We start from the raw sequence: 18517 nt of genomic DNA on the forward strand, positions 1-18517 counted from the left end.
TCCAAGTTACCATTGGATTCAAGAAAAATATAAACCAATTAAAAATCTGTTTGTTATCTATTCTTACGCCTACCCATCCAAAAGTTGTCGGATATCCAGAGAAGTAAGGATTTACGCGTGATTGGATTCCTGCGCCCAATAAATTATTTCTCCCAATCACGAAGTGAAGAATACAGCGAGATAATATTCTACTGAATGTTACATAACAGAGATAAATGCACTCTATTCATATGCAGTGGGATGTAATACTGTGCGTTGATAACACAGTTGTTATAATATTGCTGAACAGCATTATTTAATTAAGCCGTTTTATCCAATTTTGCAGAGTGCGCATCAAACGGTCCAGGCATTTTATTCCCAGCAAATAACGGTATCCAGCGAGAGAGAAATATAAGCTGACGAATGTAAAATTGAAATAATAGCATATAGTAGTTTCAACTTAAATGTGGTCCGCCAATGCATCGTTCGCTCAAGTTTCGGGAACCATAAATAATTCAACAAGAAAGCGAATCCGACGGTTGTGCGTCTTACCTCGATCCAGAGTGAGCGGTTGGACCTCTGTCGCCATGACTGCTGTTATGGGGAGATAGAGCGACTACGGTAGCTGCAGCATCTGAAGCAACTCAAGCTAAACGGGCGAGTGAGAGCACAGAGCTCGTCTGTGGGAGTGGCTGGAAGGGAGGGGATTACCTCCCGCGCCGCTGCTCCATCGGACTGACACAATGGTCCTGTCAAACCGAACAACCGCGGGATAAATATCTTTATGCAAATAATTGAGAGTGGATGGGACTGGATTGACATATAGCCCAATTGAATAGCTGATATGAACATTTTGATATTGAATTATTCACGGACAATTTCATAGGCAGGGGTGATGGCAGGGGATTTTTGTTGTCCTGCAGCCTCAGGCTGATATAGTAGTCTACAGTAACCACAAAGTGATAAACAGGTTTCAATGATGGCGTGGAACTGCATATGATGAAAGGGTTTATAGATTGATCCCCGTGTTTATAGTACTGTAGAAAAGAGACCCATGCATAGACAGGAACTGGCTCTGGGCTGGGCTCTCTCTGTATATCTGTTGCCTTTACTAATGCCTGTTGCAGCTACAGCTTAAAGCTTTGGCAAATCTACTGTATGACCTGTAGCAGTGTGGCCAAAAAACCAAGGAAAATGGAATACCGCCCTCCCCATAGAGGTTGTGCTCAATCCCATGCCCATGGGTACATCCTCTACAATGGAGGAAGCAGGACTGAAACAAGATGACATATCACACTGCAGGCTACAGCATTTCATAGGCCTGTACATTTTCAGTTGTAAATGCTATTATAGATTTAAAGCAAATGAGGAACATTTTTCAAGATGGACAGTTGAAGTCGGAAGTTTACATACACCTTAGCCAAATACATTTAAACTCAGTTCTTCACAATTCCTGACATTTAATCCTAGAAAAATTCCCTGTCTTAGGTCAGTTAGGATCACTACTTTATTTTAAGAATGTGAAATGTCAGAATAATAGTAGAGAGAATGATTTATTTCAATTTTTATTTATTTCATCACATTCCCAGTGGGCCAGAGGTTAACATACACTCAATTAGTATCGGTAGCATTGCCTTTTTATTGTTAAATTTGGGACAAACTTTTTGGGTAGCCTTCCACAATCTTCCCACAATAAGTTGGGTGAATTTTGGCCCATTCCTCCTGACAGAGCTGGTGTAACTGAGTCAGGTTTGTAGGTCTCCTTGCTCGCACACGCTTCTTCAGTTCTGCCCACACATTTTCTATGGGATTGAAGTCAGGGCTTTGTGATGGCCACTTCAATACCTTGACTTTGTTGTCCTTAATCCATTTTGCCACAACTTTGGAAGTATGCTTGGGGTCATTGTCCATTTGGAAGACTCATTTGCGACCAAGCTTTAACTTCCTGACTGATGTCTTGAGATGTTGCTTCAATATATCCACATAATTTTGCTACCTCATGATGCCATCTATTTTGTGAAGTGCACCAGTCCCTCCTGCAGCAAAGCACCCCCAGAACATGATGCTACAACCCCTGTGCTTCACAACTGGGATGGTGTTCTTCGGCTAGCAAGCCTCCCCCTTTTTCCTACAAACATAACGATGGTCATTATGGCCAAACAGTTCTATTTTTGTTTCATCAGACCAGAGGATATTTCTCCAAAAAGTGCAATCTTTGTCCCCATGTGCAGTTTCAAACCGTAGTCTGGCTTTTTTATGGTAGTTTTGGAGCAGTGGCTTCTTCCTTGCTGAGCGGCCTTTCAGGTTATGTCGATATAGGACTTGTTTAACCGTGGATATAGATACTTTTGTACTTGTTTCCTCCAGCATCTTCACAAGGTCCTTTGCTGTTGTTCTGGGATTGATTTGCACTTTTCGCAGCAAAGTATGTTCATCTCTAGGAGACAGAAAGCGTCTCCTTCCTGAGCGGTATGACGGCTGCGTGGTCCCATGCTGTTTATACTTGCGTACTATTGTTTGTACAGATGAACGTGGTACCTTCAGGCATTTGGAAATTTCTCCCAAGGACGAACCAGACTTGTGGGGGTCTACAATTTTTTTTCTGAGGTCTTGGCTGATTTCTTTTGATTTTCCCATGATGTCAAGCAAAGAGGCACCGAGTTTGAAGGTTGGCCTTGAAATACATCCACAGGTACACCTCCAATTGACTCAAATGATGTCAATTAGCATATCAGAAGCTTCTAAAGCCATGACATCATTTTCTGGAATTTTCCAAGCTGTTTAGAGGCACAGTCAACTTAGTGTATGTAAACTTCTGACTTCAACTGTATTTAGCCGGATTACTTTTCGGTGCACAATTAGTTATAAAGTAAAAAACAATGTTTAAGTTTCAAATTATTCCATTTCTTTTTTATTTATGTCTAGGTGAAGTCTCAGTGAAGTCTACGTATACATTGGAAAATAATGATCTCACTTTCAGGTAGATTTCCATTCTAATGTGGGAAAGTGTAACAAGGGAAGAGAATATGACTCTGCAGCCTACTGTGTACCGCTGTGCCATTTTTCAAGATTGCATTTCAGCAACCCATTCCATACTGTATCCTTCATCTTAAAGTGCTTTTCGACTTGCACTTGTAATCAACTCCACACAGACCATATGTGCTGGCGAATCACAACCGCACAGGAGCTCCACCCAGCTGCATGCAGATGCAAATTGTATACGAGTGGTAAGTGGTGAGATGGAGGGAGGGCTTAAGGCCAGTGAGAAAAAGGACACAGGAAGATTATGCACTCACATCCATATGGGCTGCTGCGCTAGCGTTTGGAAAACATTTCTGTTTTTAAAAAGAGGAGGGGATTAGACTGCAGTGCTCTTAAGACCCTGCAACTGAATGTGAATTGATGACACTTTCTACTTCAGGTGATAGAGAGAGAAAGAAAGAAAGAGAGAGCACTTAAGGAAGTCAGGAACAAACAAATGCCATTGCTTATGTGCAGACTGCACCATCCAAGAGGTAAAAGGCTCAGGGTTGCAGAGATGATCTGATCAAGCCCCATTTCCAAGGAATGATACATTGCTATTGGGGTTGTTGAGGCTGAAATCAGCAGGTAACAGCATCAGTGACAACACAATACACTGAAGCTGGTTGCCAGGATGCCATCCTCCTCCTGCTATAATCTGCAACAGGGAGACGGGGAGAATTGATCCAGTAGATGGATGCATGGATCTCCTGACTCCTGTCCAGGCAAGAATTTCTTATTAGTTATTAAAAGCAGCAGAGTTATCAATTTGACAAGAGGACACCTTCTAATATTGTTGCTGTATTCACAMGTATCTGTGACATGTCGCACACACACAAGCACCAGGGAAACATTGGCAAGTAGCTTTTTTTGGGTGAACTACATTGTTTTTGGTCGGCTCTGGCTACGTTTGTGATGGCAAGCGGTACCGGAGCACTAAGTCTGGGTCCAGAAGGCTTCTAAACAGCTTCTACCCCCAAGCCATAAGACTGCTGAACAGTTAATCAAATGGCCACCCAGACTATTTGTATTGACCCCCCTTTTATGCTGCTGCTCCTCGCTGTTTATTATCTATGCATAGTCACTTTACCCCTACCTACATGTACAGTACATATTACCTCAATTAGCCTGTACCGCCGCACATTGACTCGGTACCAGTACCCCCTGTATATTGCCTCGTTATTGTGTTACTTTAAAAAAAACTTTAGTTTATTTTATAAATATTTTCTTAACTCTTGTTTTTCTTAAAACTGCATTGTTGGTTAAGGGCTTGTAAGTAAGCATTTCACGGTAAGGACTACACCTGTTGTATTTGGCGCATGTGACAAATAAAACATTTCATTTGACATTCTGCTTTGCCATCGCGGTGTTCCAGACTGTTCAAATCCATCCAACAGGCAGCTGTTGACAGCTGATCAAAGAGAGCAGTGAGGAAATCAGTGTCAACATGTGAGTGTTATGCTGGCACTGCATGTCAGCTCTTCTGGAAAACATATCCTATTCCCTATGGAGAGGGAGGGAAATGCCATCTACATATCCTGTATAGTGGTACTATGACAGACACACGAGACATTTACCTTATGCATTCAACAACTTTCATTCAACTAGCCTGGTCTCGGCAGAAAAGGCAGGCAACACGTCCAAGTGTCAAATGAGAATAAATCAAACGTGATCTAGTACTAGAGGTTAAGATCGTTCGGCCAGTAACCAAAAGGTCATTGATTCGAATCCCTGGCTTCGAGCTCCAACATGCAGGACTTGCAAGACTTGAGCAAAGCACTTAACCTTAATTGCTCCTGGAAGTCATTCTGGTTAAGAGGGTCTAAATGACTAACATTTAAAAATGTCAAATGTAGCCAACTAGTTTGTATTTCTGATCTCTGAGAAGCCAAAATGTGTCAGGATAAACTGGCAACCATCCAACGCAGTCACAGCAAGTCAGTCATGTGATTGAAACTGTAAGGAAATGGTTYAGAAGTAGCTACTTCAAAATGACTTCTGACAAATCACTTAGATTAAGGAAACTTAACATCTACTGCGCTGCTACATTAAACCCAGTCACACAGTAGGGTATAAAATGACAATCACTGTAATTACAACAAATATCATCTCATAAATCCACTTTTATGCTGGCATATTGTAACATTGGGTTTTAAATCAATCACAGTACGATAAAATAATAATTATATAGACTTTTACATAGGCTTCAACCTGCCCTTAATGAGTAGCCGGTGGGTGGAGAGTGCGTTTCGGTCCCATACAAGCTCACACTGACTCCTCATATCTAACAGAGAGGGAGAGAGGTGAATGGAAGAGCCCTTATGATTAAACCCAGTGCAGCCCCTGTTTACAGGAGATTATTGAGTGTCCACTGCACGTCCATGCCCCGTGCCAGACACAGAATGAAAATGAAACATGTCCTGCTAGCAGCAGGTGCGCTACTATAGGAAGAAGTATTGCTTTATCGCTGGGTACTGGGATTTACAGAGCGCTTCAGGTTGGACAAATTAAACCACTGGGAGAATTGACAGCCTTTGACGATCCAAGGTTTTGAATGTAGTCAAAGACTCCCGTCCTGTACATGAAAACACAATCTCCCATTTGATGACATGGCAGTAATTCATTAATGAGAAGCAAGCAGAGAACAGTCGAGGTGCAGATCCCAGTGGCTGATCAGAAACCTGTACAAATCCATTATCATGTTGAGTCATGCAGACAAACCAGCTACGGAGAGTTTACTGCACTAAGGCCAGGCACCACAAGCTGAAATGCCATTTTTGCATCTAACTATACATTTTGAGATTTGTTGGTATATTGGTCCATTAATATTAGTATTTTCAAAAAGTAAACACAACATTTGGAAAAAACTGGATTAAAATGTGTATTTGTAATACCACTGTCATCAACATTTGAATGAATTTAACCACCTTAAATTGGACATACATCAATAACTGCTAAGCTCAGCTCACTATATTAAATTACACCATTTAAAGGCCATTTCATAGAGAATGTTACAAACTGGACTATATTTAGTAACTTACTTTTAATAGATGGTAATTGGGTCTAAACAGGGGTTTGGCGTTTGGTAGTCTAAATTTAGTGTACTTGTCTTTAACAGCCATTTCCCAAAAGACAGGCTCTTCCCACACAGCACCTGCATTCATAACATTTTGTGTGGTTATCCTTAGAAACATCCTCCAGACTTTCCCAGAAGGAATTGTTGATATTGTTGATATGTTTGAATGTTAACATGTCTATTTATTCCCATTTATCAGCCAAAACATGACACCCACTCTGTCTTCAAGAGCATGTTGTGTCTCATCCGATTGCGTGCACAACACAAAACCTTAGATGGTGTATAATAGGCTCTAAACTACAACATACTGTGTGTGAATTATGTTTTAGTTCACACGTTTTTGGATAATTGATGTTAAAGGTTAAAGCATGATCTTTATTAAAAAAAACGTGTTTTTCCAGAAATTATAAAATAGTTTGACAACCCTGTTGTTAGCATTTAAATGATATCAATCACAACCGTTGGTTATCTTTTCCAGTGATGATAACATGGATATCTTGTGGTATGGTGGGGTATGCAAAATGTGCAAACTTCGAGCACCTTTATCTCTTGAATGTTTTGACATTCAGATCCAAAAAGTCACTTTCTGAGCACTTCTAAAATGATCATATATGTATGGAAGGTTTCATTCAAATCGAAAGGGATTCTGTCAAAAGTGATTGAATTTAAATGCATTTATCCTCTTATAATCCACTACTTGGATTCTGGATCTTTTTCTGTGAAATACAGGTTGTTGATAGAGTTCTGCCAATGCAGACTGAATCAACTGACACCAGGCATTTCATTACATTTCATTGAATTGATATATGAACTCATTTACTTGCAGGTTGCCACAAAGGCTGTGTCTAAGATTTACGTGTTTAGTATTGATTGATGCCTGAGAAACCCAAATGGAAAACATTAGTCAGGGCATTTGTAAATCACATTGGACCGAAACACCAGCCAGATTGATGAGTTGCTCAATCATTGTTTCCAGGTACCAGAGTCAACTCAAGATAGGTATTTTTCTGGGGAGTAAGCAGCATTGTGGGTAATTACCAGAGACTCGCTGATGACATTGATGAAGTGCAGGAGACGTGGGCAACAACATCTGAGCCGACAGCAGTCAATGAACGAAATACACAGGCAGTGTGACGAGATAAAGGTGTGCACAAGCAAGTCTTGTGTAAGCACTTCAATCAACATGTTTGCAAGACTTCCCACATTGCATTGCTCTTCACTCTAGTAGGTCTATAGGGGCTGCAAATGCTATGGGAAGTGAGACAAAATCATGATCAATAATAAAGTACATTCAGTGTGTTCACTCTTGCGCTTGAGGAGACAGGACTTGACTTCTGGAACATCCATCATTTCCCTTAATTGCTCTCCATATGGCCATTTTACAAATACCCTCAGGGCTTTTCCAAGGAGCTGCTAACTACAATATTTGCCATTAATCCGAGTCCTCCATAGATCATTTAAGATCAACTTTACCCTAAAGGACCTCAGGACTTCCGAGTGTTTCAAATAAACAAACAAGGTCATTTTGGTAAGGTGCCTGAAGCAGGGTACACAGTGTGCAGCAAACTCTGCTCACTGAACACCATTCAACACACCAATGGCTGAACATTTTTTGTTGTTGTTATACTATTGTACACAGACAAATTGTCTTCAGATCTGTTGGTGAGCTGAGGATTCAGCAACATGACATTAGCAACTCATTTTTATATGGAATATAAGACTAATATTAACAATATTTTTATGTGCCCAATGCTCCATGAATTTGCAWTGCCTTCACCCTGTTCATGTACTTAAGTATTTTGTATSAGAACAGCATACGATAGAATAGAATAATGTATTTCTTGGCTTCACAACATTCAAGTTAAACTAAAATCATTTATTTTGATGGTTCAAGGTATTTTATAAACTGCTTATTATGAAGGCAATCTAGATACGCATCTTTAAAGTACCTATTAGGAAACCTTTGATAAAGCTCACAAATAAAAATCTGGATAACACTTTACAACCACTCCCGATGTTCTTATTAGGCCTATACTTTGTAGATGTTCCTGCATAATAGCCAGGGCCGGATTACAAACAGGTATGCAGGGTCAAGCTCAGGGCACGCGCCCCAACCCATGGCAAAACGTTTAGAATTGCAGGAAATTAGCTTTAAAACTGCAACATGTTCTCTTAGCCTCACGACAAAATATGTAGAGTAGAATTATAAAACTGCACATTTTTCTTTCTGCACCATGGCAAAATGTGTTGAAATACAGGAAGTTAGCTGAGCATGTTGTTGTTGCTTAAATGTACCAAATCAATTATTAGTAGGCTAAGAACTGATGGAAAAACGTATAAAAATGATTGTGAATTTCTATGGGCATAGTTGCAACTTGCAGAAGTTGTCTCAAATTTCACCTATTACCTCATTCTTAAAATCGACTAAATCAACAAGAAGTGCATGCATGTTCTCTTGTGCAAGCACTCACTACTAATATGAAGGGAATCTTGCCAAGATTGACTAACCTTGAGAACAGCACTACCCCTGAATCAACTTCCCACATCCAGTTCGTTATCCTTGAGATTACTGCATTTCCATTGAAGTGGCCTCTGATGACGCTGTAGCCACTATCGCGTCTGAAGAAGTAACAAACACCTTGATACATCTGCGGATGAGATCAAGGGCTCCCTCTTTCGCTTTGGCAGCACGCGTCTAAACTAGATTTAACCAGGAAAACACATTCAGGAGCCTAGTTTACCAACACTATAGAGATGCGTCTTTTTCGGCCAACAAGATTAAGTATGACTTTTAAAAATGTCATTATCGCAAAAGTCAGACCAGAGAATGGTATTGCTTGTAAAGGTTACTGCACTTTCCTTGCCATTCCAAATACCAGGAGCGAGAGAAGGCTAACTTTGGGACCGTTAAATTTCAATAATTCCTGGACAGCGACTGCACAGCGTGAGTTGAGAGTTCTCTCATCTTTGTCAACAACTAACAAGCAACAATGTAACAGAACATTAACAACAAATAACAACGCATACGACGAAGCTTTCAGAACAGCGAGGGATGACCCTGAACAGTTTTGGAGTGAAGCAGCACAGAATGTAACCTGGTTTGAGCCATGGAGCCGAACAATGGACAATGGGGACGCCATATTTCCAAAGTGGTAACAATTTACTGTATGTTGCTAAGTTTCAGTGCATCGATACCAATGAGGTGAACGCCAAATACGGGTTTGTTGCATAATGGTAAATACTAGTCATTTTACAACCGCTGGTGAACGACAAAATAATGGTAAAAGCTACTATTAACTACATGGGCATTATCATGCAAGTCGTTTCGGTGTAACGTCCAATTCGCTCAGTCAGTCACACTTGGGTCACAGAGTGTAAACCCAGTGGCGAGACTTCCGGGAACGCTTGCAAAGCAGACCAGTCCTGGGTTTGAGATGTCAATGAAAGAGGTGAAAAACTCTTCCTTAGTTGTTAATTTTTTCGAAATCTAAAGGCACAACGTAGATTTCAGCAAATGTCCTACCTAACTAGTTGAACATATTACTACTCCCAACCTTGTGAAAGTGACAAACGTTTTCATTTTCGTCAAAAACATCTATATATTGAAGGACATGCTTTGAGACATGCGCAGTTCGGCGCGAGACAACCTTTAGACCCGATGACGTTATCTGAGCACTACCTCCACCTACCACTTTGGCGCTATAGAATTTTTCCTACTACATGAAAGCATTATATGTGTGGACGATACATTTATGTACACTGTACATACAGTTAGTAGTCTATGACTATCCAATTGTGAAATATAATGCAGTTGTGCTTAATTGTTACATATTTTGTAATGGTTGTCAGAATTAATTTTGTGCACCAAGGTCACATTAAACCATGTATAGCTGTCCAAAGTATTTGATGGCAGACCTCACAAGATGAACCTTAAATTCTGCATGGTAAAAATCCCATATGCTCTCTAGATTGACCTCAGTGTTGCAATAGTTTTAAAACCAAAGGCATATGGCTAGAGAGCGACTGTGCATGATGTCTCATCTTTCTGTGTGCGTGCATATTTAAAACAACAGGAATCCAGACACCATCTGCTTGTCTCAGCACCTCAGTACCTCAACAGAGCTCATAATGAGTTGAGAGTCCCATTTCATCAAAAGATCTGGGGTTGTACATAGATCCTGTACGTTGCAGGAAAAACGGTCAATTTTGACTGTTCATCTTATCATACACATTCTCTAATTGCAGACTAAGCTACTGTGCTTACTGTTATCTTTATGTTATTTCATAACATTGACAGATCTATAGTGAAAGTATTACAGTAGTTATTTATTGGCTCTTAATGACAATATGCTGCCTCTAATGTGGGATCTCCTCTTTGTAAGGTACGCCGGGGGGAAGTTGAATGTTTGCCACAATGCGGTGGATCGCCATGTCGAGAGCGGACGAGGAGATCAACCGGCCATCATTTATGACAGCCCAGTGACTGGAACTAAGCAGACCATCACTTTTAGAGAACTACAGGAACAGGTAAGGATCTCAACCACTTTTAGAGAACTACAGGAACAGGTAAGGATCTCAACCACTTTTAGAGAACTAACAGGAAAGGTAAGGATCTCAACCACTTTTAGAGAACTACAGGAACAGGTTAAGGATCTCAACCACTTTAGAGAACTACAGGAACAGGTAAGGATCTCAACCACTTTTAGAGAACTACAGGAACAGGTAAGGATCTCAACCACTTTTAGAGAACTACAGGAAACAGGTAAGGATCTCAACCACTTTTAAAGAACTACAGGAACAGGTAAGTATCTCAACCACTTTTAGAGAACTACAGGAACAGGTAAGGATCTCAACCACTTTTAGAGAACTACAGGAACAGGTAAGGATCTCAACCACTTTTAGAGAACTACAGGAACAGGTAAGGATCTCAACCACTTTTAGAGAACTACAGGAACAGGTAAGGATCTCAACCACTTTAGAGAACTCCAGGAACAGGTAAGGATCTCAAACACTTTTAGAGAACTACAGGAACAGGTAAGGATCTCAACCACTTTTAGAGAACTACAGGAACAGGTAAGATCTCAACCACTTTTAGAGAACTACAGGAACAGGTAAGGATCTCAACCACTTTTAGAGAACTACAGGAACAGGTAAGATCTCAACCACTTTTAGAGAACTACAGGAACAGGTAAGGATCTCAACCACTTTTAGAGAACTACAGGAACAGGTAAGGATCTCAACCACTTTTAGAGAACTACAGGAACAGGTAAGGATCTCAACCACTTTTAGAGAACTACAGGAACAGGTAAGGATCTCAACCACTTTTAGAGAACTACAGGAACAGGTAAGGATCTCAAACCACTTTAGAGAACTACAGGAACAGGTAAGGATCTCAACCCACTTTATGAGAAACTAAACAGGAACAGGTAAGGATCTTAACAAACCTCTTCACACTGTAGATATTAATTTAGACTGTAGGACATCCCTCTAAATATACATTTTCACCCGTATGTTGTAACATAGTATTGCCTCTCCTAAGCAGCTTGAACCCTTTCCCCTCCTCTCTGCCCAGGTGTCCAGGCTGGCTGGGGTCCTGGTGAAACACGGGGTGTGGAAGGGCGACCTGGTGGTCATCTACATGCCCATGGTGCCCCAGGCCATGTTCACCATGCTAGCCTGTGCCAGGATCGGAGCCCCGCACAGCCTCATTTTTGGGGGATTCGCCTCCAAGGAGCTGTCTGTCCGCATCGACCATGCCAAGGTCAGCCGACCATCATCGCTTCACATTGTGTCTCTTTAGTTTGATATGCTGGATGACACGTCCCTTTGTTCTCTCAATTTAGTTTGAAATGGACCATGCACTCAAATATATTTTGCTATTTGGTATTTTCTCCACTGTCAGATCTGTTTTAATGGTTAAATGTGAAATGTACATGCCACATTTATAGGACTGTTTATAGAAGAGTTGATGGCCCACTTTCACAGTCACAGAGACAGTAATATTGCAGTAGATAAAGGTCTCACTGAAGCCAAGTGAAGCACTTTGTTGGAGGGATTTCATCAAAGCGGCAGGGATATTAGCCAGTATGCGACTCTGACGCTGAATTGCATATACTGAAATCCTTTTAAGCTATTTAAGCCAGACCTTAAAGCCTTTTAAGTTCCAGGCCTATATAACATTCAGAGAGGAGCACCTCCACTATTGCTGAAGATTCCTCCTCAAGCATTTGGGTAGAGTTGAGTTTTATATTATATTAGAATGAAGGACATATTAGTGACACTCATTCTATGTGGAATGAGACAGTAATTTCAGATCCCTTATTAAATTTGATCAGTAACCCGAGGAAGGTATCATGGTGTGCAGATAGTAATTGAGAGGTAATATCGGTCATATTGATAGTACATTACTTTCAGAATGTTCTTAAGTCCATTTCAGACTAATGCATTTGTTGAGCTGTGTTGTATCACATCTCTTAAGTCTTGTTTCTTTTAAGAGGCACCACTAACACACTGTGTGAATGCTGTGTCTTCCAGCCCAAGATGATAGTGACGGCCTCCTTTGGCATTGAGCCTGGCAGGAGAGTGGAGTACATCCCCCTGGTGGAGAAAGCCCTGGAGCTCAGCTCTCACAGTCCCTCCAAGGTCCTCATCTACAACCGGCCCGGCATGGTGAGGTCCATAGAGATAGAATACTGTAGTATGTTATTCTGTGGTAAGGCCTAACTCACTAACTTCAACTCTCAGAGAGATGCCTGTCATGTCCCAAAGACAATAACTCTGCTGACATGCAATAGTTTTACATTATCCTCTCTATTTCTTACCTAATGCTATTACTTCCTGAATGGACCACGAATCCGGTTCCAGTGTATATATACATCCGATTATTTCAGCCCTGAGCTTGTATGGAGTTATGGATGGTTCGACAGATCTGTCGCTCCCAAACGGCCTGTTGAAACAAAGGTGGGAGAGCGAAACGGTGCGCATGAGGGACTGAATCACGCAACACACTCAACGCTGAGATGTGCCCCTAGGCTGTGGTGGGAAGCCTGGCACAGGGTCAGAGTGAAACCAGGCAGAACCGGTAGAATAGAAGACAGTCAATTTCCCACAAAACAGCCTGCAGCCACTTCCAGTAATGTGTTGGCACTCCAGGAAACTGAAATGAGTTTCCTCTCAACCCGTTCATAAAAACAGCCAAATCTGTGCTCAGGGAAATCATTCTAAAAATGCTTTGCAAAATATTGTAATCACTCTGCTCAGGCAATCTTYCACACCTATTTTATTAGTACCACCTATGTTTGGAATGTATCACAATGACTGGGGCTTTGCACCCTGATTGCTGCTGTGTTACCTTTATGCTCAGTTACCCTAGTAGCTATTTTTGATTATGCAACACAGGGAGGATACTTTTAAGGTGATACGTTGTATGTTGTCATGGAAACTGTCTGAGCAAATCACCATACCTCCCCTGTTGGAGAATATGAGATGTCCCCCTTTTTTTGTAGTTGAAGTCGTTGGTAAATTGCCGCTCTTGTGAATGTTAAACCACTCTAGTAATCACTATGAAAAGGCAGCGAGTGGTTCCAGAGAAGTGGAATTCAAAACACACCCATAAGGCCCTCATTAATCAGAGAAGGGTCCTACTACTGGATTCTATTCTTTGGGAAGAGGAGAGAACAATTTTTTTTAAACTCAAGGTTTTGGGGGTCTTCTCTCCTTTCCCTCGGCCTTTGGGCAGTTTGAATTCCGCTGGTTCTGTATCATGAAAGCTCACTTATTGAAAAATGCACAATTGAAAACCCAAGTTGTGACGACTATAAAAAACGTTTCTTGAACAATATGGCATTGGTGGTCGGATGAGCCGTGTTGAGTTGTGCACAACTAATGGATCTGTTTTAATCTGTCTTTCGTGTCCACGTGGTAAAAATGATTGAATGTGTGTCTCTTGAATATGTCATGGAAATGAATACATCTCTCCTGGTTGATTGTCTGCAACAGGAGAAGGTGTCCATGCACCCTGACCTCAGTCTGGACTGGGAGGAGGAGATGTCCACTGCACGTCCTCATGACTGTGTGTCTCTCCCTGCCAGCCATCCTCTATACGTCCTCTACACGTCTGGGACCACCGGAACTCCTAAGGTACAGCACTCTGACTAGACACAACACGTTCATTACAGGAAGGGGTGTAAAGTCCCACTGGGAACAGACATCAGTTCAACGTCTAGGTTTGATTGACATTTGGTTGAGTTGTCAACGTGAAATCAACAAAAAATGTCACCATTTCATTGGATTTAGGTTGAAAGTTGGGTGAATAAGCAGAAGACACTCRCTTACGATGATTACATTTTTCCAATCCATTTTCCATGTTGATTCAACGTCATCACATTGCATTTTTTGGTTGAAATGACATGGAAACAACGTTGATTCAACAGTTTTTGCCCAGTGGGGTCTGACGACTTTTATCATAAGGAAGCCAGTCAATTTCACAGTTTAATGGAAGAGATGAGTATCATATACTGCAGTAGACTTTCCATGGCTCTGCAAATGTGATTCAAGTTCTTTCTAAACTTTACCACCATGAGATAGATGAGACAAGGTTTAAACCAGAACAGGTAGTACTGAATATGAGGTGAACCATGCAGGAGGTTGAAAAATTGCCCGGAGGTGGCTCTAAATTGGAAAAACACAGCTCCAGATAGCTCCCTTTGTCTTTGGCGCCCAGGTAATATGAAATATCCACCCGCTGGCCTGCTGTTCTCAGACTCGTAGTCACCAGTGAGATCTATGGAGGAAACAGCTGAACTCCTACAGGTTATGTTACCATACATCGTAAAGATGGCCTCACGAAATAGTTGAATTGAAAAAGAAAGATTTATACAAGGGTTTGATGTAAAATAAAAAAATAAAAATGAACCTGTTGAGAGCTTGTTGCATTCGTCTTGCATCAACATTCGCCTCTTTTCTATATCTTCCCCTCAGGGCGTTGTCAGGGATACTGCTGGGTACGCTGTGATGTTGACGTGGACCATGGCAAACATTTATGGCCTCAAGCCTGGTGAAGTAAGTCCATGTGAAACATCTCCAGTGTTCTTTATCATTGTATTACAGAACAGACACCATATGCATGCACAAACATAGTACAGTATGGATTCTCTCATCTTTCTCTGCCTACTCTCTACTAGGTATGGTGGGCAGCGTCTGACCTGGGCTGGGTAGTGGGCCACTCCTACATCTGCTACGCCCCTCTCCTCCACGGCAACACCACCATTCTATACGAGGTATGTACCGTAGCCTACATAGGCCTATTATAATGACCTGTGAACGGGTCACTATTGGTCAATTGACTCCAGAAAAACAAACTCAACTTTCTCAAGGACTTGTACCTTTCACTCAGTGATTACAAATGCTTTGCAGATTACTCTATTTAAAGATAATGAGCACAAGAAAAATTGACTCCTAATGACGTATGATTATATGTGGTTTCAGACAACCGTCCTCTTGATATTCATGCACATGATCATCATTGCAAATTTACCCCGGCCTCATTAAACCAATATTCACTGGCTCGAAAAGGCCCAGTTAGGTTGGTTTGTGGAAGTTATTTGTATGAAGAGCTGCTGGTGATTCTGCTGTGCTTGGGCCCTGGGAAATGACCCCAGGGGTTGGGAGAGAGGGGTGGGGAGGTAGGACTGCTCATGGAGGCTATCCGCCTCATTAGCCTTTTGGTCTCTGTGGCTGCTGGAGGATTGGAGGTGGGTGTTGAAATCATCAGCCTGGCTTTAAGCAGAGGCTGTTGTCTGTGGCTGCGTTTGCCTTGTGGAATGCACTGCTCCTGTCTACCCTGCTCCACACAAGACCTTCTGTCCTCTTACTGATTAATACACAGTCATAGATATTCACACTGGGAGGAAATGAAGGCCCTCAAGTCTGTTGTTGTTGATTTCCCAGCTCATTTTAATCTGTCCCTCTCTCTCTCTCTCTCTCTCACGCCTCGTCTCTCTCACGCCTCATCTCTCTCTCCTTACTGTATGAGAAATCTCGCCGACTGAACCTTTAGAGAATGRATATCGGTTCCGCTCTCCCGTGGGCTCTTCCTCACTGCGACTTTTGTTGGTGCACAATACTTTCCCAATTGAGTAATCTTGTTTCTATTCATCAGTTTCAGCCCATCTGTCTGGGCTCCAAATGTAATTTTGTCTCCATTTCAGCAGATATTCCCATGAATATTCATTCTGTTCGGCACAGTGGAAGTGTTAATGTTGTGGAACGTCAATAGGAACAAAACTTTATGGCCTTGGTTCTGTTCTTCTGTTTGATAGGTGGCTGGCTGAGTCATTACTACCGCAAGCCTCTAAAAAMAGCTTGCTCTGAATGTACCGCTACACTTCAATACCCAATTGGCGTGTTCATGTAGGCTTATGTCCTCAGGCTGTTTGGGTTTGTAACGGATCTCTTTCTCTCTCTATGCAGGGCAAGCCTGTTGGGACGCCGGATGCCGGGGCGTTCTTCCGCGTACTGTCAGAGCATGGTTGTTCCTCCATGTTCACCGCGCCCACTGCCATCCGAGCCATCCGCCAGCAGGACACCTATTCCGTCATAGGGGCTCAGTACCCCCTCACCAGGTACCCTCACCACCCAATCCCCACATATTGGCATAACACTGCAGAGATGGACCATTCAACAACTGTCGTGGCTAGCTCTGTTTTGTACCTTTTCTGCCCACTTGAAGTAGGCCTACCCTTTAGTCCTATCAACGTCCAGGGACTGGATACCTTACATTCATATCCAGTGTTKTCCCCCACTGGCTGAAGGTTTTGGCGCTGCCTGCCCACTCTCTTGTTAGTCTCTGTCCATCTGCTGGAGCAGTTTCCTGCCAGGCCCAGGCTCATCACTCACAACCTGTGTTCCCATTTACACCTGATTGAGGTTTAATCAGGATGGATAAAACACCTGCAGGGCATTCATTCCTATTACGTAATACTGTGCTGCTGCCACGCTGCTAAACACACAGGGAATCACTGAGTGCTGTAGAGAGCCCCAGGCAATGCCATCTTTGATGGTGCCTGGTTCAAGGGACTGAAGTGATTGTTATCCCCATAGGAAATTTCATCATTTAAATTGGTAATAAATCTGTTGAAAATACCGTTTTGGTTCCTTAATATTTTGAAACAGTATCAGTCGATCAGGTATAATGTGAAAATAGAGGGGAAGTGGTGGTAACTTATTTTGATTTTTCTCCACACCTGTTGCACAAAGTCATAAAGCAGGGGTTTTCATCTTGAGTCATAGTTTGCCATTTAATAATCTGCATGTGGAGAATTTGAAGGTATTTTGTGTGCTGTTGGTGAACAGTGTTTTGCCTCGAYTGCTGCAGGCAGTCCTGAGACACAAATCCCAAAGGTATTGAATTAATTGTTTTCCCTGGACTATAACATGACATTGTTTCTGCTAGTTGTTATGATGGACTATGCTTCAGTTGTTGGTTTAGTCATGTGCCATGCAGCATCTTTCCATGACTGTCTTTCTCCCAGAGGGAGCAGGTTAGTGAAAGACTACAGCAATTCACTGAAAGAGAATTGATGCACAAACACAACAACCGCAATGTATGATGTTTCCAGAATCCAGACAGACTCAGACAGTAGTCGAATATCCGGTTGACCTTTGTGTTTCCTTGCCTGGAGACAAAACAGACAACCATCAAATATATTCTTCTCCCTCCTCTACTACCAAACAAGTAGCAGCGTTATTAACGGTCAAGAAGCAGACACTAGACGTGTAGCAGACACTAGCTGTTTTACAGCTCAGGAAATTGGATGTTCTCAGTGAATGTAAAAAGAACGCAATCCAGTAAAGTTGAATACAATAGCAATTCATGTCAATTAAAACGTCAACTCTATTTCCCCTCTTTCTCATGAATTGATTATAAACTAGTAGTTTGAAAGGCWAGCGTTTTGAGAACACTTCATTAAGCATTAAGACACTAAAACGCCTTCGTTCACGTGTGGATGGTTGCTCCTATGAACGGGTTGTTGCTGGTATCTCCTCAGTGTATGGCACCGTTATCGGTAGGCAGTTTGGTAGTAATATGATGTGGGTGGATAGCATATGAAATATTCATCACGCTCTCTCTGATAAGCTCACTGCAGTAGCCTCTTCTCAGCTCCTAGCTCAGTTACACCACATGCGTAGCTAATTGCACTGATTCCTGTGCTGAAATATACCACAGAGCCCATAACAACTATTGCCGCCCGTGACAGAGCCTGGGGAGAAGCCACTGCCATGGACCAGAGCTAAGAGGGTCTCCGGGTACAGAGGGTCAGTGAGGCAGAGTGAATGCTTCAAACGTAGGCTTTATTACATCACTTACCAACAGAAATGAGGCTTTATTACATCACTTACCAACAGAAATGAGGCTTTATTACATCACTTACCAACAGAAAT

The 18517-nt window shown here is 41.9% G+C and overlaps 2 protein-coding genes across 4 annotated transcripts in view; one reads left to right on the forward strand and one right to left on the reverse strand.

Annotated features, from left to right (window-relative positions):
* The window catches only part of LOC111951539 (protein lin-7 homolog A), a 39669-nt gene extending 38994 nt beyond the window's left edge, over positions 1–675 (reverse strand). Inside the window, exon 1 of one of the 3 annotated variants that reach the window (XM_070434798.1) lies at positions 532–674. In XM_070434798.1, the coding sequence (XP_070290899.1) occupies positions 532–568 (37 nt within the window). In that variant the 5' untranslated portion in view covers positions 569–674. Of the gene's footprint in view, positions 1–531 lie in introns of all 3 variants that reach the window. The other 2 variants (XM_070434797.1, XM_023969714.2) reach the window with 2 other exon arrangements.
* A 7902-nt stretch (positions 676–8577) lies between these two features.
* The window catches only part of LOC111951519 (acyl-CoA synthetase short-chain family member 3, mitochondrial), a 41257-nt gene continuing 31317 nt past the window's right edge, over positions 8578–18517 (forward strand). Inside the window, exons 1-8 of the mRNA XM_023969653.2 lie at positions 8578–9228; positions 10459–10603; positions 11649–11837; positions 12611–12745; positions 14075–14215; positions 15056–15136; positions 15259–15354; positions 16547–16698. Of these exons, the coding sequence (XP_023825421.1) occupies positions 8831–9228; positions 10459–10603; positions 11649–11837; positions 12611–12745; positions 14075–14215; positions 15056–15136; positions 15259–15354; positions 16547–16698 (1337 nt within the window). The 5' untranslated portion in view covers positions 8578–8830. The remainder of the gene's footprint in view (positions 9229–10458; positions 10604–11648; positions 11838–12610; positions 12746–14074; positions 14216–15055; positions 15137–15258; positions 15355–16546; positions 16699–18517) is intronic.

The sequence above is a fragment of the Salvelinus sp. IW2-2015 genome, linkage group LG24, assembly GCF_002910315.2.
Source record: "Salvelinus sp. IW2-2015 linkage group LG24, ASM291031v2, whole genome shotgun sequence".
NCBI classification, from domain to species: domain Eukaryota; kingdom Metazoa; phylum Chordata; class Actinopteri; order Salmoniformes; family Salmonidae; genus Salvelinus; species Salvelinus sp. IW2-2015.